Here is a 24,561-nt window from a genome sequence, read left to right as displayed (position 1 = left end):
ACCCTTTTGGCCCAACTCAATATGGCCGATAGGTCAACTATGACCTCCACGCAACTTCAAACGCACGAGTCCATGATATTGGGTCTCCAAAAACAATTGGGGTTTGTGCCGTCGGATGCGTAGTCTTCCTCGGGTAATATTAGTCAATAATTATGTAATTTTTAATTTTTAGGAGTTTAATTATGTAATTTTTAATTTTTAGGATTTTAATTATGTCTTTTTATTTTATTTATAATTTGTAATTTTTATTGTGGTTTTTTTAATGAATTTTAGTATTATGAAAATGTTTTTGTGTAATTGAATTTTATATTAATTGTGCTCGTCCTTGCGGAAGAGCACAGTTGTGGGTGTTGTGCTCTTGCCAGAGAGCAGGCATGAATAGTACCGCCCGGGCCCATAACCGTGCCGCTGGCAAGAGCACGGTTGTGGGTGCTCTAAGTGCCAAAGAAATAAATTTACACTAACACCACTAACCAAGATGTGGACACGAGATTTCAATCCTTATTTCGTCACTTAACCCTTTGTATAGTGATTTTCAGTGTTTTAAAAACTGAACCGGACCGGCCGGTTCGACCGGTTCAACTGCGAACCGACAGGCAGTCCGGTCCGGTTCACCCCTAAAAACCACTAGCACATTGAATCGCTGCGAACCGGTGGAACCGGCCGGTCCGACCGTGAACCGATTTTTTACTTTCTCAAAATATTTTTTTAAGATTTGTTGTTGTTGCTAGGACTTGAACACATGACCTCATCTCTAAATACCTACTCCTTTATCACTCTACCACATGGTCATTTTGAAATATTATGAACATTAATTATCCTTATACATTAAATCTGAAATTCTTTTTCCACCGAAACTAATAATTCATTTTAATTTTATATTCTTTTAAGAAATTGTTAATTATAATATATTTCTTATATTTTAAATATACTTTTACAATCACTAATATTTTACAATATAGGAGTTTATAATTATACATAGAGTTTAATACTAGTTTTTAATATTGTGTATTATAATTTATTATTGTATTTAAACTTAACGTCATTAAATATTCTAATATACTAGTACAATACTTGTTTTTTATAATAATACTATTAAATGTACAATACTATAATATTTATTGATAAAACATTTAATTAAATTTTATTATTTACTACTAAATAAATAAATATATATATATATAGTATTCCGGTTCAACCAATGGTTCGACCAGTTAACCAGTAACGACGCCGGTTCGCTTGCCGGTCCGGTTTAATCATTGGTTATTTTGCTATTCCCAAATTCCATTTCCGGTTAACCTATAACTGCCAAATTTTATTCAGGAAATATCCACTTATTATAGATAAAAATAACTTTTTTTACACCTACAAATGTGCATGATGTTTGTACAGTCAAAATCTAAACTGTCCTCATGATTTTTTAAAACATTTCTTTCTTATACATAACAAACGTTGTAGAATATATAGTTTTTTATTTTCCGTTTCATTTAAGTAAACAAATTGCAGACATTTTGCCATATTTTGTAATTTACATAAAGCACTTTCAATTATATAACAAGAAGAAATTTCTTAGTGAAACAAAACAAATGTATAAACACTTGGTCAACAAGAACTTTAAAATTCAAAGGATTTAGTATTAAAAACCAAAACAAACATTAAGAAATAATAATCGCAAGTTGAGGGGGGGCTGTTTGAAAGAAAAGTAGATAGCTTGTATACATATAAAATTTTAAAAATATCCTCGTTTTATTTGACAGGATGTGGAGCTAATAAACTGAATGAAAGAAAAACCAAAATCCTATCCTATACAGAAAGCATGATAAGAAATGAGCAAGTAATTAAGCTCTTGGATAGCGAGACCGTCCTTTCTTCCTCAAGAACTCAGGTATCTCCACAGCACCGCCTTCTAGAAACGACGACGAAGACCGTCTGTTTGAATATGCTTGCCCAACCAGATTTGCCTGCCATTATTTCATAACCACACATGCTCAATAACTGAAGATATATGTAATTCATTTCTGTTTGAGGCAGATATATATGTGTGTGTATAATATACCTGGGGATTCCTCCCGTCAACTTCTTCTTGACGTTTGAAACCAGTGGCTATCAAAGTTATGCTCACCTGAATCATAACCAATCCAAATTCATCAGACCTCAGCCATGTTATATCTTCAACCTATCAGAATCATCTATAGTAAATATTCTCTTTTTAAGAAAAGAGGGTGTGGAAAGGAATGGATGCTTGGGGGTGGGGAGGTGGCAGAGGGGAGTGGGGTTAGGTGGTGCCGATTTGGAGCTGACTGGTTTGCTCAGAGGCCACTTGGTTGGACTTGGGGTAGGCATCAGTGTGTGGGTGCAGAAATTATGTTCTTAAAGGGAAATCCAATCAGCTAAGATAGTAAGATGTCCAAAAAAAACATAAGAGAGATCCTGGCAATCTAGAAACATCTAAAATGAGATTATGTATCCTTCTCTGAAGAAAAAGCGGAAGAGCAACTTCAGTAGATAAACAAATAGTCGCCGATGGTCTATTCATTACACGGGGACTATGAGTAGGATGTTTTGTGTATTGCTTTTACCTGTAATATATTTACATCAAAGCAAGGTTCAACTTAATATTTCCAAGAGAAATGCTACTAACTATAGAATAACTGTTTTATACCTATACAATTTATTTACACTATTAACCCTCTTTGCTCATGAAATTATTTGAAGCTTTAGGAAAACAATGGAGCATCATATTCACTTCTAGTTTCTGATCAAATAGTCTTAATCATTGGTCAAGATCAGGGTAACAAAAACATAAAAATAAAGTGCCAAATATTTGAGTTAGTCCCATCGAATAGATGAACTTACTTGACCACTTATAGACGGATCTACTACAGCACCGAAAATTAAGTTGGCACTTGGATCCACAAGATCATATATGACCTCTGCTGCAGCATTTACCTGCCATTTTGCATTTTAAAAGACACAAGTAAAGTCCACTAGAAGGAGAAAATGAAGTGTAAGATGAAGTACAGTAAAACTAGAAATATATACTACCAAATCTAACTACAAAGCACCTAAGGTATAAACAGCAAAATACTTGATCAAAAAGTATAAATTCCTTAATGGTGTGCTAACAGCATCATAGCATAATTATGTTGCCACTTAACATAAAGTATGCACGGGCCTTATTATGAGTCTCCTTACCATGACTTCATGAGTCCCTGGTCTCTTTCTTATTACTGCACTGTATGTATAAAACTACTGAATCCAATGTATATATACTTAACTCAAGATACAAAAAACTCACAAACTCCAGAATTGAATCCATGCAAATTTCATTTTTAGTTCAAGAAATTATACAGCGCATTAAGTAATTTTATATGTCCGGTGCAGTAATAAAAAGGAGACTCACAGACTCAAGATAAGAAGGGACTCATTTGATCTCTCTCTTATATATGTGTGTGTGTGTGTGTGTGTTTGTGGGGGTGGCTATAACAAAAACTGGATACATGCAAGAACTTATACTTGAACGACAAGTACCAGGAACGAATGTGATGCAAAGAAGATAATGTAAGAAGAGAGATCCACAGCCCACCTCAAACAATGTTAGATCATTGCCACCAGTTATATTCCACACAATTCCTGTTGCTCTCTCTATACCAATATCTAGTAAAGGAGATTGAATGGCATTTAGTGCAGCATCTCTTGCCCTGGTTTTTCCTGAATTGCAGTAAGATATATATATCAAGCTAAAACTCCAAAATACAACTGGTCTGTCACATGGCAGAAGTCACAATGTGAGAGATAATTATTTACTTATAATTTTAATCTGACAAAGATTCATCTCACACAGTTAATCTGCTCTGGCTAATTGGACAAGAATATTTGAAAGGATTCAGAAAAACTTAGAAAACAAATGGATCATATTTTTACCCCTTTAGGGGTAAAATTAACAAGTATACCACTCTGCCAATATTATAATGAGAGGAACCAAAAAAATGCATTCTAAATGTCTGTTGGCAGCTATTCAAGCATATACCTCAAACTGCCCAATTTCCTCCTCCCAAAAGTGAAGAAAGAAAACAATGAAAAGAAACCCAGTGGATATCTGCACAGCTTAGAATTCAATTCTTTCTAATGGGAAGTGGATCTTTTCATGAACTCTACTATTATCTGATCTTCATAGTGATTTACCACATGTATGTTAGTCTTTCACGCATATATGATGAACATCATTGCCCTATCCTGAAACATGTAACTATTGGAGCACAGATAATCATGAGAAAATATGATCTCTCTGGAAGATTTTCCTTGTGACTGTTTCTAGACTTCAGAAGAATTGGATGGGCACTTAAACATCACCTCCAACCCATACAAAACTTTAAAATGCCGAAGCTATAAGTGTGTGATTTTTTTTAAAATATATGTTCAGAAAAGAAGCCTATGTAAACTACTCCAGCAAGTAGTCCTGTTTAGAAGCACCAATCTCCATGTATTACTAAAGCGGCACCCATAGGTTATTCTTAAATTCAATGTATGCTATGGATAATATCAATTTGGTATTTGTGTATAGCAACTTTGTTCTAAAGTCATAGTTACTTACTAATCAACACGAAGGGATGGATGTAGAACTTCGAAAAGTCATAGTTACTTACCTATAACCTTTTAGTAAAAGAACTAAAACTACTTTGTACTGAGTTGGAAATGCTAAATAGAAATAGCACAAAAAAGACATGAACACACAACCACATAATGACATAAACAGGATGACTTTTATAATTGCGATAAGAAATAAAGAAAAATAGGAGTAGACATAACTTCGCATGACTATGCAGAATTATTAAGATTGGGGACAGCAACATTACTACCATGAAAGACCAAAATAATTTTTTAACAGTACCTGTAGCAGTTCCAATTCCCATTAATGAAGAACCGGCACTAGCCATAATAGCTCTCACATCTGCAAAATCTACATTTACTAGCCCTGGAATCTGCAAGAACAGCAAGTGAATTTGAATACCATTGTCTTAACAGTAGAAAGGAAATTAGTGAGTCATGTAAAGAACAACATAATAAGTTTAGTAAAACTGGACGGTTTTACAAAACAAAGCACATACTATCATGTGCAAACAAGAGCCCACATAATTATTCAGGCATGCAGACCACCAACAAATTTTACTTAGCAGAGACATGACTATGAGCTACTATTGTCATTCTTGTATGTACGCCACCATCATCAGCCATACCGTGATAATATCAGAGATACCCCGAACTCCTTGTCGAAGAATATCATCAGCAAGATTGAATGCATCTGTTACTGGTGTGGATGGAGAAACTGCAGTGAGCAATTTATCGTTTGGAATGGCAATGAGGGTATCAACATTTTCTCTTAAAGCTGCAATTCCTTCTTGGGCTTGAACAGCTCTTCTTCGTCCCTCAAAAGAGAATGGAGTGGTGACTATACCAACAGTTAAAATGCCCATGGATTTTGCAATTCCAGCAATTACAGGGGCTCCCCCGGTGCCTGTTCCCCCACCCATTCCAGCCTGCAAGTATTAGAAGACTAGTGAAGGCCCAAACAAAACAAGAAGAAGCATACTACAGAAATATTAAAGCTTCGCAGGGTAATACTATTATAGGTGGATGTGTACTTTTCCTTTAAATAAATCCAATTGTACTGGGCTTGAAGTTTGAAGAAAACAATAGCATTTCAAGCAATTCTTAAACAGTATAGTAATTTTGGCCAGAAAATGTAAGAAAAATAACCAAAGCTAATTTCTTAGATTTTGGGTTTTGTATTTGTAATGAAAGTGATGGACAAGCAAAAGGTTAAGATATCAATGGACGTTCTGGTTTATGTTTACAAATTACATATCAAAATTGCTTTTCTACCAAAACATGTCAGAAATTTGGAAATTTATTTTAACCGGGTGAAAGAAACAAATCATCTATAAAGATATTCTAACAAGAAGGTTTAAACTGACGATCTTTTCGGAAATTGATCTCAGGAATTTGTTCCAATTTTCACTTTGAAAACACCGCATTTACCATGAGAAGTCTGCAATATCCGCAGAGACTAGAACCGCCAAGGAATTGACATGTCTGGGGAATAATAAAATGCAGTAACTTACAGTCACAAAGACCATGTCAGCTCCATCAACTGCCTCCTCTATTGCTGCTTTGCTTTCATTAGCAGCACTCATACCAACTTCTGGGTTCCCACCAGCACCAAGTCCTCGAGTAAGCTCTCCACCAATCTGCAAACGATGCTCAGGAAAGATGGGTGACATCCTCATGGCTTGGATGTCAGTGTTAACTATCCAGAACTCAACCCCCTTCATTTCACTCTCTATCATACGGTTAACAGCATTGGATCCACCACCTCCAACGCCAATAACCTTGATCTTGGCTTCACTATAATTGTTCAAACTAGATAAGTCTCTCACACTCTCAGTAACATTTTCACTTGAAGAATCCTGTCTTGGGTTGATCATGGTAGTGCTCGTCTCACCTCTAAGCATCGAGATCTCAGGGTGTAGGTTCAGAAACGAGTCCTTGCTATGAAACTGATTCACACTATGGGAATTGGCCGAACATTTCAACTGTGGGAGACCTGAACCACATTTTTGAGTTACACCAGAAAACCCATTTCTTTCTTCAACAATTTTCAATGGGGAAATTCTCCCTCCAAGAACAGTCAATACCCCGGCCCGCCTCCCAGCATCCGGAGGTGTAAAATAAGGGGAAGTGCATGTAGCCATTGATGTAAATATCAAACCCCAACTCGCTTTATCTGATTACAGCACCTGTATATGCAGCAAAACCTATCAGCTATACCCCAATTCCAACACATCAATCATACCTACTCCTATTCATATTTGGTCAGGAAACTAAGGGAGAATCAAAGATAACACGAATGCGCCATCAAAAGCATTTACTACCTTAAAACCCAAATAAAATAGTGAAATAAATACCCCAAGTCGGTAACTTAATTAGAAGAAATAACAACCAACGGCAAAATCACCCAAACCCCAACTACATTCAAATTTAAATGGTAAAAAAATTAAATGAAATCAGAGCTAAATCCTTGCAGTTCACCTGAGCCTGAGCTCACAATGTTTCTTGTTTGCAAATTTATGAAACGAGGCAATTTGTGTGATGGGTTTTCTTCTTTATGTTTTATCCTTCCGCTGCCAGCAGAAGCAAACCTGCATTTGCTAAATAAATTAGTGAAACGAGCAGAAAATACAATTACAGAGAGAGAGAGATACGGAACGGAGTGATAGGCGGATCGAGACTGGTTGGCGCCGTCAAATTGTTGTTGGAAATGCAGACTACAATAGAGATGGGGATAGAGTGTGTTGAGCATTAAATTAGAAAACGAGAGAAAAATAGGAAAAATATTGACAAACTATCTATTCAAGCAAAATGTCAACCCACCATTTTCATTTAATTTACAGAGAGAAAAAGAAAAAGAAAAAGAAAAAGAAAAAGAAAAAGAAAAATAAAGAAAAAGAAAAAGCATTTATCTTTGGCTTTACTATTTTGGTTGGAAGGAGTAAACTGTAAACCTTATCACCCCAAACAAGTTTTAGTTGATTGGTTGCTTACTCATTTTCATTTCTTACTAATTCCCCATTCGCGCATCATACTTCCTTTCCCCACTTCATTTTAGTAAGGAGTATAAATTATTTTTAAAACTAAAATATCAATATTTTAGTAAACAAAAATAGATAATGTTGAATAAACACAAATTTATTGTCTGCTTATTAAGAAAATCTTGCAACGAGGAGAAAATTTCTGAAAGTGAAAATCAAATCACTGAGTACTACTTCATCCGTTCCATTATTACTTCATTTGTTCCATAGTAATAGAGTCATTTTGTCATTTTTGTACTTCATCCGTTCCATAGTAATAAAGTCATTTTATCATTTTTGTATGTTCCATAGTAATAGAGCATTTCATTTTTTAGTAAAAATTAATACATTTCTCCACACTTACTTTACTCTCTCTTCATCTCTCTACCTTTTTTCATTTTACACTTTATTCTCCGTGTTGAAAAGAAATGCTTCCACTTTATTCTGCGTGCCGAAAAAAAAAAACGCATCCATTATTAAGGTGAACGCTGTTTCTTGGAACTAAGTCGCACTTCCATTCAAGCCTACAAGATTTACCTTCACAAACAGAGACAATATGTAATTAATTTTGCTTCTTCACCATATCGGAATTTCTGCATTCACGCTCCTACAGCCTTTTGAACTACAGATTATATTCTACATTACAGGATGAAATAGAGAATGAAAAAGTCAAGGTGATTTGATTTATTGAATTAGATGTAAGATTACATATGATATCCCTAGAGAAATAGTACTGTAGAGCAACTTTTTTTCTCTTGAAAAAAGCATACAAGATGTGAATGGAAAAGGGTATAAGCGTAGGACATTCTCTTCTCTCACAAGCGCTAAGAAATGCAATACATGAGATCTATAGCTGCAACTTCAATTGCAACCAATATATTCTTTTATCGCCCTCCATAAGCGTTGGTCACGGATTCACCGTCACATTCAGTAAGGACAACTCAAACTCCTTCTCATTGCTCTTAGCTTCTCACTACCTTTGAATGACTTTGACTGCATTTGCGCCTCCACTTCCTCGTTGTACTGCACCCAGTAACATTCATCACAAGTCAAGCTGAGTTCATTGTTATCAGACTATCAACAACAAAATACAATGAATATATATTACCTGCTCTTTTCTTTTCCTCTCCAGCTCCTCCTGTTGCAGATAACAGAATTGTGTGATCACAAACATTCATTGAACAACATAATATACAATTTGCACTATTCCTATATATATTGTCTTACCAGAGCCCGCTTCAGATATAAATTCTCTTCTTTGAGTTGATTCAGCTCTGCTTCGAGCTCGACCGTGTATGCCTGCCACAACCAACCACATTCTTCATCAATCAAACCTACTACTATAAGGGGCAGTTTGGTAGCGTAGATATATAACCAAAAAAAATGTTGTTATCATGCTTTTTTATTTACCTGTTTCCTGGCCCTAGATCTTGCAGCAGACTCCCTATTCTTGATCATTCTTCGTTGGCGCCTCTCCACCACCTTCTCCACCGGCCTATCTAAGGTCCGCCTCCGTCCTCCACTCATCCCATCCACTCCACCCTCAACTTGCACCGCCCCCATTCCATCTGACAAGGGGCTCACTGGCGACCCCATTCCCAATCCCCCTCCGCTTTCGTTTCCCGCTCTCCCTCCGTAGCTGACTTCCGGAGGAGGGCCTTGTGAGTAGCTTTTCATCCTTCCTCCATACCCTGCTGCGTCCCCCACTCCCGTCTGCAGTGGCTGATAGCCTGCAACAGCCATCACCGGTCTTACAATTAAGCCTGGCCCCATTGTAGGATGGCTGCTGTTCTGGTACATTCCGAAAGCCGGCTGCTGAGGAGGCACTGCGACAGAAGCTGCCAGATTCTGTTCTCTGACAACCCCGGCTCGTATCAAGAAATCTTCGAGCGTCATCTCTCCAAAAGTAGGCTGTTTATGAGCAGTGTTGGGATTGGGAATATGGCCGTTGCCATGGTGGCGACTGCGGTGAATCTCGGACCACACCTCGTCCACGGTCTTCCTGCAGAGAGGCTCCGGGATGCTGAGTGAGCCCTGTCTAGGCAAGCTCAGCTGCTTGGCTATTCCATTCCCTACACAAGTACCATTAGCTTCATGCAGTGGAAAATGCAGGCCGCTGTTGCTAGAGGGGATGGTGGCAGTCGGGTGGGCTTGGCCATGCGCGTGAGCTTGATTTTGATGTTCCTCGGCGGTCCATATGCTTTTGAGGAACTCATCCATGTTCATGGATCCAAAGTTCTTAGTGCCATTCTCAGAAAGAGTGTGTTGGAACTCATCGAGTGTGAGAGAGTAGATCGATGATTGACGCCCCAATGACTGAAGGCCCGTCTCGTCTCTAGGCTGATCCATTTCTGGTTGAGATATTATTTCAGAATCTGATGTTTACCATATTCGAATTATAGCCCACCATTCAAGGACCTTCTCCGATCACTCTCACCAAGCAAATCAATAAACAAACAAATGAATTGAATATCTGTGTCCAATTTGAGTTGGTTACATGAGATTTAAACTATGAGCACACACGGCCAAATGCATAACTACTAGTATTTCCTCTTTCTTTTGAAATGAATGACTATATTTTTGAGCATGTATTTTTTCCCTATTACAACTAATTCGTCATGGTCCGGACATAATTGGCACTTGTGTCAACCAATCATCATGGCAGAAACCACCTCTCTTTCTTTTTCTTTCTGCAACTATAATTGGTCGTACACACCCACATGACAATATGTCTGGACCATTAAATTTTCAGTTCATCTTCATACTGCATAGTAATTAATGGTTTTTACCGAAACTAATCTAAATCCCAATATCAAACAGAGACGCGTGACCAATACATGCCGCCCTAATTATTTACTAGTAGTATTAATTATGCTTAATTATGCTAAATGTAATTCTTTAGAATAGATGAATCCGTCCTAATTATACATTTGGCTGAGGAAGTTCAAAAAATCCATCCTAATTATACTAGTTTAATAAACCTTAACTGAAAATGAGTGAGCCCTAAGTCAATTTAGTAACAATTTACAAGGGATCATAAATGCACACAAATTTTTTCCATATCAAATCATAAACTCAAATCTTCAAAGGAAAATTACTACGCCAAGTAGAGCATCTAATATCTACAGTAACATTTTATATCCATATTTTTTCCTGACACTTACTATTACTGTTATCATTATATTGTTTAGTAGTAGTAGTAGTAGTAGTAGTATAATTCCATTATTTAAAGGTCTCTAAAACAACTTATAACAAAAGCATAAGCTAGAACCGATATATACTGGAGAAGAAAAAAGAAGAAATCATGTATGGAGTAATTAATATGCATGAATCGTAATGGAATTCACAAACTGAATAATATTACCCTCCCTTCCGATGATTGAAAGAATAATTTACACACTTACTACTTACTACCAAATCCTATCTTCAAGTAAAGAATGGGTATCATATGCAAAACCCTTCATAAAAAACAATGGATATAATATAGGCATAAATGTTTCAGGGAGAGAGAGGTTACATTTGAATCCAACCCTTGTCGAGTTTCAACTGTAATGGCTGTGCTTGCAAAAGAATGGTCAGATCAATTTTCAAGATACCATCCTATTTTTAAATATCATTAGCACATATGCATATATATAGAGATCGGCTACAAATAGAAATATAATATTAGTAGATTGACGACGACATAATTAATGGTATGTATGGTGTTTATATTTATATAGAGGTCGAGGGGAAAGAGAGAGTGGGATGAGTTTAAAAAAAAGGCGGAAATGGTTGAGAAAATGAAGGGATGGCGTAAAGGGACTTTGAGTTTTATTTGTCTCAAAATATTGAGTATAATATTGCATGGCTGCTAGACACGTCGCCGACACGTGTCCTCCCTTCAGCTACCCTCTATCTTCCACGTGTCCCATCCCTATCTCATTACACTTCGGCCGCCTGACTTCGCCCCTCCTTTCACTATTTGATTTGGGAAATGCTATGCAGCCATAATGTGGCTGGCCATAGAGTGACATTTTAGTAAATTTTGATATTATTAGCTATTAATGATTCAAATAGGTTATTAATTGCTCCAATAACTTTATACTATTACCCTTTCTATTTAATTGTAGTTATTTTTTAGTTTCATTTCTTTATTCCGATTTTTACATTTCTTTTTTTTATTCATTTATTTTTTACTTTTCTGTTCTCAGTAATTTATTTTTAAAATCAAATAGTCTATAATATTTTTATTATGTTATAGTTTAAGATTATCAAATATACTAAAATTATAGGGTGTATTATAATATAATTATATAAATTAATATACTAATTATTTTGTATATACTATGATATAGTGGTGTTTACATAGTTATTCTTTTCTTTTTATTTTAAACACATTAGGTTAGTTCTAACTTCAATTTTATTTTAAAAATAATAAATCTTAAAATAGAATAAATATTTTTTTAAACATGAAATTCACATCCCCATAAGTCTCTGGCAATCTCCCACTCTCTTATAAAAATCAAAATCATTCCCATATTGCATTTATATATTAGTAATCTATAAGCCTATAATATTCTTTCTTCGTCCCTCAATAATATGCATTTTTTAGTTCGTCTCACAAGAATATATACTTTCTAATTTGGAAAACTTTTTTCTCTCAATTGAAGTGAGAGTGTGAGACTCATTCTCTTCTAACAATACTTTATTAATTTTTGTCTTCTTCTTCCTCTCTCTCTTTCTTTCTCTCTCTTACTTTATCAATTGTGCATTAAAATATGTACCAAAATGTAACGTTATACATAATAGTTTATATGTTTATATACTTCCAATTAAGTTGTGATATAATCTAATTAATAATAATAGCAATTAATATTATTACTGTTAATATAGACTATAATACTATGTGCTACTCCGTTACTACATAACTTAACATCATTACCATCACCATCACCATCACCGTGTACTCCATAAGTATTAGCTTACAACTTTTACTTATTTCAATAATTTAATTTAAAGAATAAACAAATATTTAAATAATACAATGACACATATATTTTATATTTGAATAAAAAGTAAATCATGATTTCATATTTTATAATTCATGTAAATATGCTAAACCACTAAATAAAGTAAATCATAATAATATTACCTCTGAGAATCCACTCACAGTCTACATATTAATGCAACATGAGTTAATGTATAATCCAATTGAATAAATTATACTAGTTTCTTCATATTTATAGTATGTCATAATTAAGGGTACATTTGTCCAAATAAAATTTATACTTTTTAGAGGTATTGATTTCACCAAAATGACATTAAATGCACTAACTTTTATTAATTTTTTATTTTTATGGCTGGCCATAATGTGGCCATTTAGCACTACTCATTTTATTTTACAAAAAAAAGACAAAAAAATTAGAAAAAATACTACTATAATTTTGTCTGTTAAATGATTTGTAAATTACATAATGTTATTGTTAAATGATTTGTAAAAATCATATGAGTGATGAAATCCTATTACTTGACCGGAATTTTCTATGTATTTTGTTAATTATTTATACGAGCCCTAAGTATATTATTTTAATTTTATTACTTTTATTCAATAATCTCACATTCCACTGACTCATCCTATTACTTGACCGGAATTTTCTATGTATTTTGTTAATTATTTAGATGAGCCCTAAGTATATTATTTTAATTTTATTACTTTTATTCAATAATCTCACATTCCACTGACTCATTCTACGGAGTAATATTTATGGAGTTTAAAACTAATACATTATATAAAAGTGATGTTCGTATTTTACTAAAATAATTTTCACTCACTTTTCTTTATGAATTCAAACAATTTCTTTAAACTCACATCGGTCAAATATGAAACATTAAATTAAAACATTTAATAATTTATTAATAAATCTTATGAGTGAATTGAATTTTATTAGAATTTGTAATTTAAATACTTATTTATTATTCCGGTCAAATGTTGAAACCTGCAAATTAATTATCCAGATAAAATATTGAAACTCTAAATGCATTTAACCTGATCTTGTGGATGTTGCTTCGCTATAGCGAGTCTAAATTCAAAAGTGAGACTACATTCAAGTGCAGATATTAGTGAGTCTACATTCAATAGTAAGACGACATGCATTCAACTGCAACTGAAAATATTAGCTTTCTGTGCCAGCTAACCGGTAATGGCGACTTTACAAATATTTTATTTTATTTTCTCTTATTATATTATGTTTTTCGAATATCTGCTCATATTAATATACTCATATATCATATGTACGTATCTATGATGTACACATATGATATCATGCAATATAATGATATTATACAGAAAAATACACATGGAGTAACATTCATGATAAAAGACGCATCAATGATAATAATGTGAATTATAACATGATAATGTAATACTAGTTCCTTGACCATACGAAGGCAAGTGCGTAATGCAATTAAAAAAAACGGGTAGATTAACCAGTGACGAAACCAGAATTTTACGGTTGGAGATCCAAATAAAAAATTCAAATAATAAAATGAAACATAAATAATAGTATTACATAATATAAATATAATGTTGTAAACACATAGTTCCATACAGTGATATTATAACACTCCTCTTCTACTTTTCATCTTCTGAAACCGCTGCATAATAGCTTCATTAGTTACATTAACAAACACATCCTTCTCAATATAAGGAACTAAGCAATCATTCAATAGCTGGTCTCCCATACGATTCCGTAGAGAAGTCTTAACGAGCTTCATTGCTGAAAAAACTCTTTCTACTGAAGCAGTAGCAACGGGTAAGAGCAATGACAGTTTAATTAACAAATAAACCAACGGAAAATTCTCATGTTTCCTTGTAGAAACCATATTCTGAGCAAGACCTGCAATTCCCGATACTTTTGAAAACCTTTCATCTGTGCGCACATCAAAAATAAAGTCATCAAGCTGACTTTCAAGCTTATACAAAGTAACTTCAGAAAATTCAAATGGATAATACTTGGCAAGGCGAAACAGCTTCTCTGAATCAAATGCAGAAAATGAGTCTCTAGGATCAAAACATGTCATACACAAAAGTAAATATGTGTTCACTTCATTAAAACGGTGATTCATCTCTTAAGCTTGCATATCAATGACTGAACAAAACAACTCAACTCGATAATGGTGGAGATTTTTTATTTTCACAATTTTACGCCTTCCTCTTCCTCTAACTACACACTCATCTTCCATATCAAGCACATCAATCTCATTTGTTCTACAAAACTTTGTAACTTCAGTAAGCAAAACCTCCCAACCTTTTTCCCTCATTACTTGTAAATGTGTTTTTATTAATTAAAATTAATAATTATGAAATTACTAAAATACCCCTGTGATTTTTCAGAATTGTCGAGGGGCCCCTGGGTCCCCCAGGCCCCATTGTCCCTTCGTCCCTGAGATTAACAAATTCTACGTTCCAAAAATTAATAGATTTTCATAGTCTAGAAGAAAAAAAAAAGAAAAAGGAAATATTTTCATTTAACGAGCTTTTTGTTGGCGAGTGTATAGATTGACTGATTGGAGGGAAAAGTAGTTAAAATCTAGACCGCTAAGAGCAGTTTGACCAAGTTGTACAAGTGACAAAAGATTATTTTTTGTTAAATTAAATATTTCCTCCGTCTCATAAGGTACCTTGATTGGACATAGATGCAATTGATCTTTATCATTGGTCTTTGGGATTGTTCCCAGACTCATTATGTCTAGTATACTTTTGATTCTTGTCTTTTTGTTAGGTGTTAATAAAACTTTCAGGGGGTTTTTAGTTTTGTATCATGCTAATTATGTGTTGTTGAAAAAAGTGAGGTGGACGAATTGTTAGAAATCGAGCCTTAATGCTAATTGCTAGATTCATTACGTCTGATTTAGGTCTTTTCTCAAAATTATTGAACACATCTGCGAAAAGATTGTGTACTTTTTACAATAAACTCGAGATAAAACTGGTGAATGAATAAAATGCAAATGTAGATGTTTAATTCCAAGCAAAAAGTCTTTTTCTAAAATCCAAGATATAGGTAATTACATTATTCCTTTCTTCCTTTTTACAAAAATAGTCGATGCATCCAAAACTAATAACCCTAAATCCATAACTAAAACAAAATTCCAGCGTAGGATGAAATATTTAACATACACTCCCAGTCCCAAGCAATTCTCCATACAGATGACCACTCTACTCATCTTGACGAAAACAAGATAACTAATTGATGTAGTAGTAAAATACTAAGATTACAAGAAACAACACCATAATGTTGTCAAAATGTGATTCAATGAGAATATATGTATATATAGCCTGGTGCAGGCATCCTAAGAAACAAGTGCTTGTATGATCGAATGAGCTTTTCCATCAGCGTACAGAAGCTTGTGGCCAGCACCACGAACCTCGTGATAGTGAATCCACGGCAGCTGTCGGGCAATCTCACGCTGCAGTGTGGCAGGGACGAGAATATCTTCATCCCCCTGCCACAGGTGAACAGAGCCTGACCCTTCTGCAAAGGGGTTTCTCAATTCCGTTGGGTCGAATTCCCACTTCCCAAAGGCAAATGCCAGATCGCGGTGAATTGATTCATAGTCACCTTGCTGTCTTACCTGTGCCTGGTTTGCAAATTTGAGTGATAATTTCAAATACTGAATCATATGTTTTGTCAATCAAATCTACACACACCTAAATTGACATGACTGTGTTATATTCACAAATGAGAAAATGTTCCAAGACAGAGCTGAGGGGGTGTAATATGGCTACGAAACAGTCTCGACAAAGGTGACAGCATCTTCTGCAGGAGACTGATGAGGAAAAGATATCGACTTAGTTTTAGTATTGGCTAGACAATATGCATGAGGATAAAGGTAAGAAAATCACCAGATGTAAATTCATGACATTTCCAAAGAGATTGTGCTTCACCTAGTTTATCAAATCATGTATTTTCAGGTTGGGACAACGATGATGGCTTCAGGTTAAAAGGAACACCTTGCCACCAATAAATGAACATTGCCTCTCGAACACTTCAGGATGATAATGTAAACAACCACCCACATTGAAATCCTACACGATTTTATGCTGTACAAGTAAAGATGATCTAGCAAAAGATATGTTATGTGTCTAGGTAAGGGAAGCTGGTCGGTTTAGTTTGACGTATTATTTTTCCAATTTTTAGAAAAATAAAGGTTTATAATTTACTTTTCCTGCTGTGTGCATTCAAGAACATAGTAACATTACCACAGTCTCTTGTTTTAAGGAGAGTATCTTTGGCATTAGTTCTGCATCTTGTCGAGAGAGAACTTTGGGGCTGCGAGCAATAATACTCATACAAGGAAACAGCTTTTGGGTGTTCCACCAGTAGATAAGCCACGGTGTATAGTGAGCTACACGAAGCGCCCATTGGTCCTGAAGAAGCTGCTGCTTATATGCTTCTGCAGAGAGGTTCGAAGGAATACCTTTCCACCAATAATTCACCGGTGGTGCAATCAGAGCTGCTCCTGCCAACCTGCACACCCAGCGAAGAAATTGATATATGCTTAAAAAAATCATAGCTTGAATCAGTAATAATCCAAAACTACAGGAAGACACAAATTGGTTTTGCTACTCAAGGACAGGTACGAAGAAAACGTACCTGTGAGAAATGTACTTGAGGCAGGTCCACACAACCTGGCCACCCAAGGAGAATCCAGCAACGTAAAATTTGGATCCTAATCCCAACTGATCAGCAAGCTCCTCGATGTCAGAAGAAATGCTTCTAAGTGTTTGGGCAGGGTTATGATCACTCTCTCCATAACCAGGTCTGTCAAATGAAACGATATAGATCCCTCGACTTTCAACAAAATCCTGTTTTTGGGATGAAAAAACCAAAAGAGTCAGCTCACATGCTGCTGCTTCTTATAACTCGTAAAATGGTAGTATGAGAGCCAGCAGGCGACAGATAGGAAGTGGCATTAGCATTTACCGGCGAGAGTCCGGAAGTAATAGCAGAGACATCATGCCTGCAAGTATCCAAGGCATGGACAAACACAATCTTGTGCTTTGCATTATCCTTTGGGACACCAAATTCTTTGTAAGCCAAGTGTCTTCCATCCTTGAGCTGAACTCTTGGAGCTGTAACTGGAGGCCCGTCTTTCGAGCCACAGATCTTTGGAGGAGGTGGCTTTGTTGCCTGATAGGCCCAAGCCAAGAACCCCACAAAGAAAACCAACAGAAGTTTCTTAAAGATCCCTGAAACAATTCAGAATTGAGAGCACTAGTATCACACATCAAGGCCTTAAACGCAAATGAAAGTTATTCAAATACTCCAAATACTATAATTTTCTACAACAGAGAGCATATTGCGCATAAAAATCATAACCAAAGTTACTATGATACTGAACTTCATCCTGAGCAGTTGGATCTAATTTATGGATTTTTATAAACAATCAGACAAACAAACACAACAATTCCTAATCAAAACTCCGGTTCGATATTTATTTTCTACCATAAGGCAACACTGGAATTTGGAAGAAGTATCGAGAACATCGAGCGACAGTGCAATAGATTCAGCTAAAACTTACACACAAAAAAAGGAACCGAAAAATTGCATAGTAGAATGAGTGGGCATTTAATCAAGAAATTGAGTGATTAACAAGCGACATGAGGCAAAAGAAAACGAAAAGCCAACCTGAAATTCTTGAAGGAGAGTTGGATTTAGGTTTGCGGGTGTGAGCTCTTGCAGAAGAAGCTGAGATCTTCCTGGTTGTTCCTGTTCCAGTAGCCATTTGTTTCCTCACCAATTTTTCTTTGCGGGTTTGCCAAAGCACACGAAAGTAAGTGCTACAGTATAATACTAGTACGAGTATTTAGGGTGTCCACATTGGCAATAGCCCAGCAATAGCCCAGCCACAAACTCCTTCTGCCACGTCATCAATACTAAAAATCCTCCTGCCACATCAGAAATAGCCCAGCCATAGCCCAGCCATATCATAAATAGCCCAGCCACATCAATAGCCACATCACTAAATAACACAATATGCGGAATTTAATTTACGAGACATATACGGGAAACATTAATAATACTATTTCACTTTTAAAAAAATACAAAAAAATTAAAAAGTACAATAAATTAAAAAAAGTACTAAAATTTTAAAAAAGTACATTAATAATAAAAATTACATTAAAAAAAGTACATTACTTAAAAAAAATCACTCTGTGGCTCCCTCGATTCCGTCGTCGCCGTCGCCGTCGCCACCGCCTCCGCCGCCTCCGTCGCCACTGTCACCGCCGCCTCCGCTGCCACCGCCGCTGCCGCCTCCACGCAGATCGTCATTCATGCTCTCGAGCAATGTGAAGAGAAATCTCTTCTCCTGGGGGTTCGTCGCCGCTCGCCATTCGGCTAACGTCTTCACCATCATCTGGCGCGTTTGTTGACGCGCGAAGTACTTGAGATCCTCTGTAGACTGGCGGTCAAAGGGGGATGCCGACTGGACCTCCTGGGAACCCCCGACGGCCCCCCTCGCCGCCCGTTGCGCCCGCTTTTGCCCAACGGGGCGAGGTCGGCGGCCGAACGAACGAGGGGTGGGGAGCACCTGGTCCGTCTCGGGGAGGTCGTGGGAACCACCGCTGCTGCCGCTGCAATCCCCGGTATAGTTCAATCGTTGCCGTTTCGGCCAGCCAGCATCGACACCTACTCGGAACTTCTCAGAGTCGTTCAGCACAAGATAGCAGTTCCAGTAGGTTAAGTCCTTATACAACCCGGGCTGGGGGAATGCTTTCTCCGCTATCCTCCTGCAGTCGTCCTCCGTTTGGCCACTACTCTGCATGCGGAGGGCGTTGGCGTACAAACCCGAAAATCGGGAGACGGTAGCCTTGATTCGGTTCCACGCCTTCTGGCAATCTTCCCCGTTGTGTGGCCTCCCCTCCGGGCAAATTCGCTGGTAGGCTGCTGCTACCTTGCCCCACATGTTGACGATCCTCTGGTTATTAGAAACAAGAGGATCGTCGCAAACACTCACCCACGCCCTTGACAGGGCAACGTTCTCCTCGTCCGTCCACCTTCTCAGTGCCGTGGGGTCATCCCCACCCGGCTGCGACGACTCCCCGACCTTCTTTCCCTTGCCCTTCTTCTTTGGGGCGCCACTACCCTGCACTGCTCCCCCAGTTTGAACGGGAGTTTCCGGAACTCCGAGACTATCAAACCCCAAATCCGCCAACGAAAATTCATAAAAACCGCTCGGCATGAACTGCGCATCCGTTGGGGTCGATGTGTGCGACGAAGCAGTGCTGAAATCAAAACTGGGGCGATAGACGCTCCCCCGCGTCACCTGCGTCGCCGGTACTCCCCCCGGCGTCCCCTGCATCGCAGGTACTCCCCCCGGCGTCCCCTGCATCACCGGTACTCCCCCCGGCGTCCCCTGCGTCGCCGATACTCCCCCGGGCATCATCTGCATATTGGGTGTCTACCCCGGCATCATCTGCATATTGGGTCCCCAACCCGGCACCGCCGGGAACCCCCCCGGCGGACTCCCTCCGGTCGGCATCCCGGGTAGCATCTGCTGCCACGGGTACATGTTGTAGTACCCGGGCATCTGATTCCATCCGCCTCCAACATTAATTGGGGGAGTTTGAGAACCACTCGTCCCTGAACTCGGCTCGTTGTTTAGATCCATTTCTCGGTGTTTTTCTTGTATAGAAATTTAGATAGAGAGAGTACTCGTTAATACAAGTGGTGCGAATGAAAATGAAGTGCAAATCGGGTATATATAGTGTCGGGACAATTTTAAAAAAAATAAAAAAAACCGCTGGGCGATCCCGACGCTGCAATGGCGCCGAGCGGATCGCCCAGCGCATCGCCCAGCGCCCGGCGACCGCCTAGCGCTAGGCGATTTTTAATTCCGAAAAACCGCTCGGCGGTTTTCGGAGACTGCAATGGTTCGCCTAACGACCGCCTAGCGCCGGCGCTCGGCTAGGCGGTGCGCTAGGCGCCATTGTGGATAGCCTTAGAGCATCCACAATGGCGCTCGTTCCGGCGGACGTCCGGCCGGTGTCCCGGAGTTCCGCACGGGAAGTCCACCATTGTGCAGCGGTGACATGGATACGGACGTCCGCTGCGGACACCGGAGTTCCGCGGCGTTCCCGGGACGTCCGTCGCGACGTCCTTGCGGACGTCCACCATTGCGTTGACTCCACGGACGTCCGTGCGGACGTCCCGATTATTTTATTATTTTTTTTTGAAAATTCTATAAATACGGCTCGTTGAACTTCATTTCATTCGCACCACTTGTATTAATGAGTATCCGAGGAGTGAGACGGCGGTTTTTTTAACTATGTAATTTTTTTTAATAATTATGTATGTTTTTTTTGCACTATGTATGTTTTTTTTAAATAAAGTGGTTGCAATTTCTCCGTATTTGTGTCGAAATTTTAATTACGTAAATTGTTTAATTTGGTGAATTTGTAAATTTTTTTTATTGTGGGAAGTTCGTCGGGATGTCATTGGGGATGTCCTTATAACGTGACAGTGCAGTGGAAAATCCTTATGACGTGGCAGGAGGTGTTTTTGGGATGTCTGTCGGGACATCCGCACCACTGTGGATGCTCTTAGGATCAAAGTGTAGTAATTCCTTGTCATATCTCTTGTGGAGTCACTTATTATTGCTGATTTCCTATGTTATTACTATGGAGTTTAATCGAGTCAATTCGCTCAGGTTCCAGGTAACTCACTTCGCTATTCAAGTACTACGAGATACTTCAATTATACTTTTTTCAATTATGAATTAATCTTAATTTTAAACTTTCATATTTCAAGTTGAATCGACATCTCTAATTGTTAGTAAAATAGAATAACTCAAATCTCACAAATCTTTTTACATTGTACAAGCATAACAAAATTTGGAACCCAAATTATAGTACTAAGTAATTCATAACCTTCCTATTTTGCTCCAACTCAAATTTGCAAAAGAAAATTATGAGAATTGAGACTTGGTAACTTTCCTATTTCGCTCCGATTCAAATTTGAACAAGAGAAAAACAAAAAAAACTAGTAGTAGAATTGAGAACATATGGAGTAGTATGTAAATATAAGCATAGTATGTAGTACCTATGTATAGTATACGGTACCCTCTCCGTTCGTATTCCTTTTTTGGTTGACCCACTATAGTCGAGTTATTTCTTTTTTTTTTTGTATGTAAATATAAGCATAGTATGTAGTACCTATGTATAGTATACGGTACCCTCTCCGTTCGTATTCCTTTTTTGGTTGACCCACTATAGTCGAGTTATTTCTTTTTTTTTTAGTATGTAAATATAAGCATAGTATGTAGTACCTATGTATAGTATACGGTACCCTCTCCGTTCGTATTCCTTTTTTAGTTGACCCACTATAGTCGAGTTATTTCTTTTTTTTGGAAAAATAAAATTATTTCTTTTCTCCTACTCTATTATCTCTTTATCTATTTAATTTTTCCCTATCTACTTTATTCTCTCTTCACTTAACTCACTTTTAACACAATTTCTTTAATCTCGTGCCGAAAGAAACGCTTCTATTACAGAGGGACGGAGGAGGGAGTAGTAATTTTTTGTTTGAACACTCTAACATACTACATCTTTTTCACCATAAGTGACACATTTTTCTTTTTGGGATGTCTCATCCTAATTAACACATTTTTAAAGTAGAAACATCCATCTCTCTACTTTTTCTCATTCTTACTTCCACTTAACCTGTAAAACAACATTATATAAAATTTTGTACAAAAAAGTAAATGCTCCACTTAAATGGGATGGAGGGAGTATTAATTAAATCCATTTGAGAATGTTTTTTTCTTTCCATTATACTCCATCTGCCCCTCTCTAATTGAACCATTTTCTTTTTTGACAATGTCACATTCTAAATGACACATTTCTAAAAATTAAAACATCACTCTCTTTACTTTTTTTTCTTTTACCTATCCTACATAAATTTTGTACCAGAATAGAAATGTTTCACTTAGAATGGGACGGAAGAGTATTAGATGAGAATGTCGTTTTCTTTACAAATATTTATGATTCCATAAAAATGAATAAATATGTACTTAAGTAAAAAAAACAAAGAAAAAAAAGCATAATACAAGAAGAGGGTGCTTATCAAATCTCAATGGCAGTAAATTGAAATGAACGATTAATAATTGTCGCTCTATAGCGAAGAGGGCATGTGCTTTACTCCAGGATTTTGATTTTGTAGTTTTGCAACATTTGTACCGAGAAGGAAACTTTGCTGCTAATATTTTTATCGCATTATGCTTATTCTTATCATAGAGGTGTTCATAAACTCGAGGTCCCTCCGTCAGAGCTCTATAGTTAGATACTGCATGACAGACTAGGTGCTGCTTATATTCATTGATTTTGTTCTTAAATTCGGGGTTTGCCTGCTTTTTTTTACCAAAATAAAAGTAATTTAAGCATATTGTGTACGATATTATAATATAGAAATTAAAAAAATCTCCTTTAAACATTATATTATGCCATTATAATTATTTGGTCATGTATGCTTACATTTCCATTTGACAAGATATTATTAGTGAGATATAGACCAAATACATTTGCCACGTAGTATACATGGGCTAGTGAATTTTTTCTTTAATCATTGGATGCGGTATGTATGTTGAAAAATAGACATGAATAGGATTTGCTATCTTTCATGACCCATATTTTACCATCCTATTAATAAGAGCATCCCCATTCATGCTTTTGCCAAAAACATGGATTGGCAAGAGCATGGATGTAGGCCCGGCTCCACTTTTATTCATTTTTTACTCCATGCTCTTCCGTAAGAGCACAACACCCACATCCATACTCTTCCGCAAGAGCATGCTCAATGGTCTCATCATTCTATTATTCAATTTAAATAAAAACATTCCGGTAATATTAAAATGCATTAAAAATACTCAAAATACTGCTACAAATTACAAAAAAATAAAAATTACATAATTACGAAAGAGTGAGAATTTAGAGAGAATTATATTGATGAGAGAATTGTTTGGTGTAGTGTAGTGTAGTGTAAATTTTTGTGTTGAAATGAGAGTATTTATAGATGAAAATGTAAATTTTGGGGTAAAAATAATGAAAAATAAATTAAAAGTGGAGAAAAAACGGATATATTTTAATGGGAAGTGGGAATTTTTATTTATTTAAATCTGATTTTTTAATATTTTTTAATATTTTTTTAAAAACAGCCAACGGCATTGCCGTTGGCGAATGAGAATGCGACACGCCAGCCTTCTCTTCGGCACGGTGGTGCTCGATAATAAGAGCAGGGTCGTGCCGACGGCGCGAGCTCAGCAGCGAGCAGGCTACGCGTCGTGCCGACTACGCGGCACGATGCGTATGCTCTAACTTTAAAGATAAACTGTGTAAAGTGATTTTTTTTTCGTAGTAGTAGTAGTTGTTGTTGAAGATGGAAAGTTATTTAATTTTATTCATATGCATGGATTGATTATATTTAAATTTGAATTTCATGAAACTTGATGAAACTCAGCATATTGATGGCCTTCATTTGGATGACAAATAGACCCGCCACAACTTAATAGATCTTCAAAGTCATTTCTTATGTGATGTGTAAATTAAAATTCAGGTAATTATTCACTAATTATATATTAAGCGAAAATATATTTTTAATAATATTTAATCCTCAAAGTCATTTCTTATGTGATGTGTAAATTAAAATTCAGGTAATTATTCACTAATTATATATTAAGCAAAAATATATTTTTAATAATATTATATTAAATAGTAATTTTAATTCAATTATCTGTGTCAAACTAAAAAAAATATTTCATATTCACCCACGTTTTATACTTATCCAATCATACCAATATATTTTGATTTGAACTATAAATTCCAAGATAATTTATGAAAAAATAATCACATAAAATTAAATAGTATAATGAGATATATTCATCTCATAAAAAAAAG

General features: G+C 36.6%; 2 protein-coding genes across 2 annotated transcripts; both read right to left on the bottom strand.

Annotated features, from left to right (window-relative positions):
- Positions 1–1,690: 1,690 nt before the first annotated feature.
- Positions 1,691–9,977, bottom strand: LOC121764384 (cell division protein FtsZ homolog 2-2, chloroplastic-like). Its single transcript, XM_042160418.1, has 11 exons — positions 9,039–9,977; positions 8,856–8,927; positions 8,737–8,766; positions 8,567–8,651; positions 6,123–6,787; positions 5,238–5,537; positions 4,892–4,982; positions 3,587–3,711; positions 2,857–2,949; positions 2,057–2,122; positions 1,691–1,961 (listed from the first exon to the last, which is right to left on the bottom strand). Exons 1-11 carry the CDS (start codon positions 9,975–9,977, stop codon positions 1,839–1,841), a joined length of 2,589 nt encoding a protein of 862 aa, XP_042016352.1. The 3' UTR covers positions 1,691–1,838.
- A 5,654-nt stretch (positions 9,978–15,631) lies between these two features.
- On the bottom strand, positions 15,632–18,431 carry LOC121765524. The gene is made up of 5 exons (XM_042161707.1): positions 18,299–18,431; positions 17,594–17,859; positions 17,264–17,475; positions 16,870–17,137; positions 15,632–16,247 (listed from the first exon to the last, which is right to left on the bottom strand). The coding sequence occupies exons 1-5, from the start codon at positions 18,393–18,395 to the stop codon at positions 15,960–15,962; spliced, it is 1,131 nt and encodes a 376-aa protein (XP_042017641.1). The 5' UTR covers positions 18,396–18,431; the 3' UTR covers positions 15,632–15,959.
- Between the last annotated feature and the right edge of the window lie 6,130 nt (positions 18,432–24,561).

This window comes from Salvia splendens, chromosome 14 (genome assembly GCF_004379255.2).
Source record: "Salvia splendens isolate huo1 chromosome 14, SspV2, whole genome shotgun sequence".
NCBI classification, from domain to species: Eukaryota; Viridiplantae; Streptophyta; class Magnoliopsida; order Lamiales; family Lamiaceae; genus Salvia; species Salvia splendens.
This window is presented reverse-complemented; position numbering and strand designations above follow the sequence as displayed.

Coding starts and splice junctions, on each gene's coding strand:
- LOC121764384 (XM_042160418.1), bottom strand. CDS start 9,977: ATGGATCAGCCTAGAGACGAGACGGGCCTTCAGTCATTGGGGCGTCAA. Junction 8,928..9,038: donor GATCTAGGGCCAGGAAACAG/GTAAATAAAAAA, acceptor TGGTTGTGGCAG/GCATACACGGTCGAGCTCGA. Junction 3,712..4,891: donor GGGAATTGGAACTGCTACAG/GTACTGTTAAAA, acceptor ACTGCAATTCAG/GAAAAACCAGGGCAAGAGAT.
- LOC121765524 (XM_042161707.1), bottom strand. CDS start 18,395: ATGGCTACTGGAACAGGAACAACCAGGAAGATCTCAGCTTCTTCTGCA. Junction 17,138..17,263: donor CTCAAGTACATTTCTCACAG/GTACGTTTTCTT, acceptor CTGGGTGTGCAG/GTTGGCAGGAGCAGCTCTGA. Junction 16,248..16,869: donor CCTTAAAACAAGAGACTGTG/GTAATGTTACTA, acceptor TTTGCAAACCAG/GCACAGGTAAGACAGCAAGG.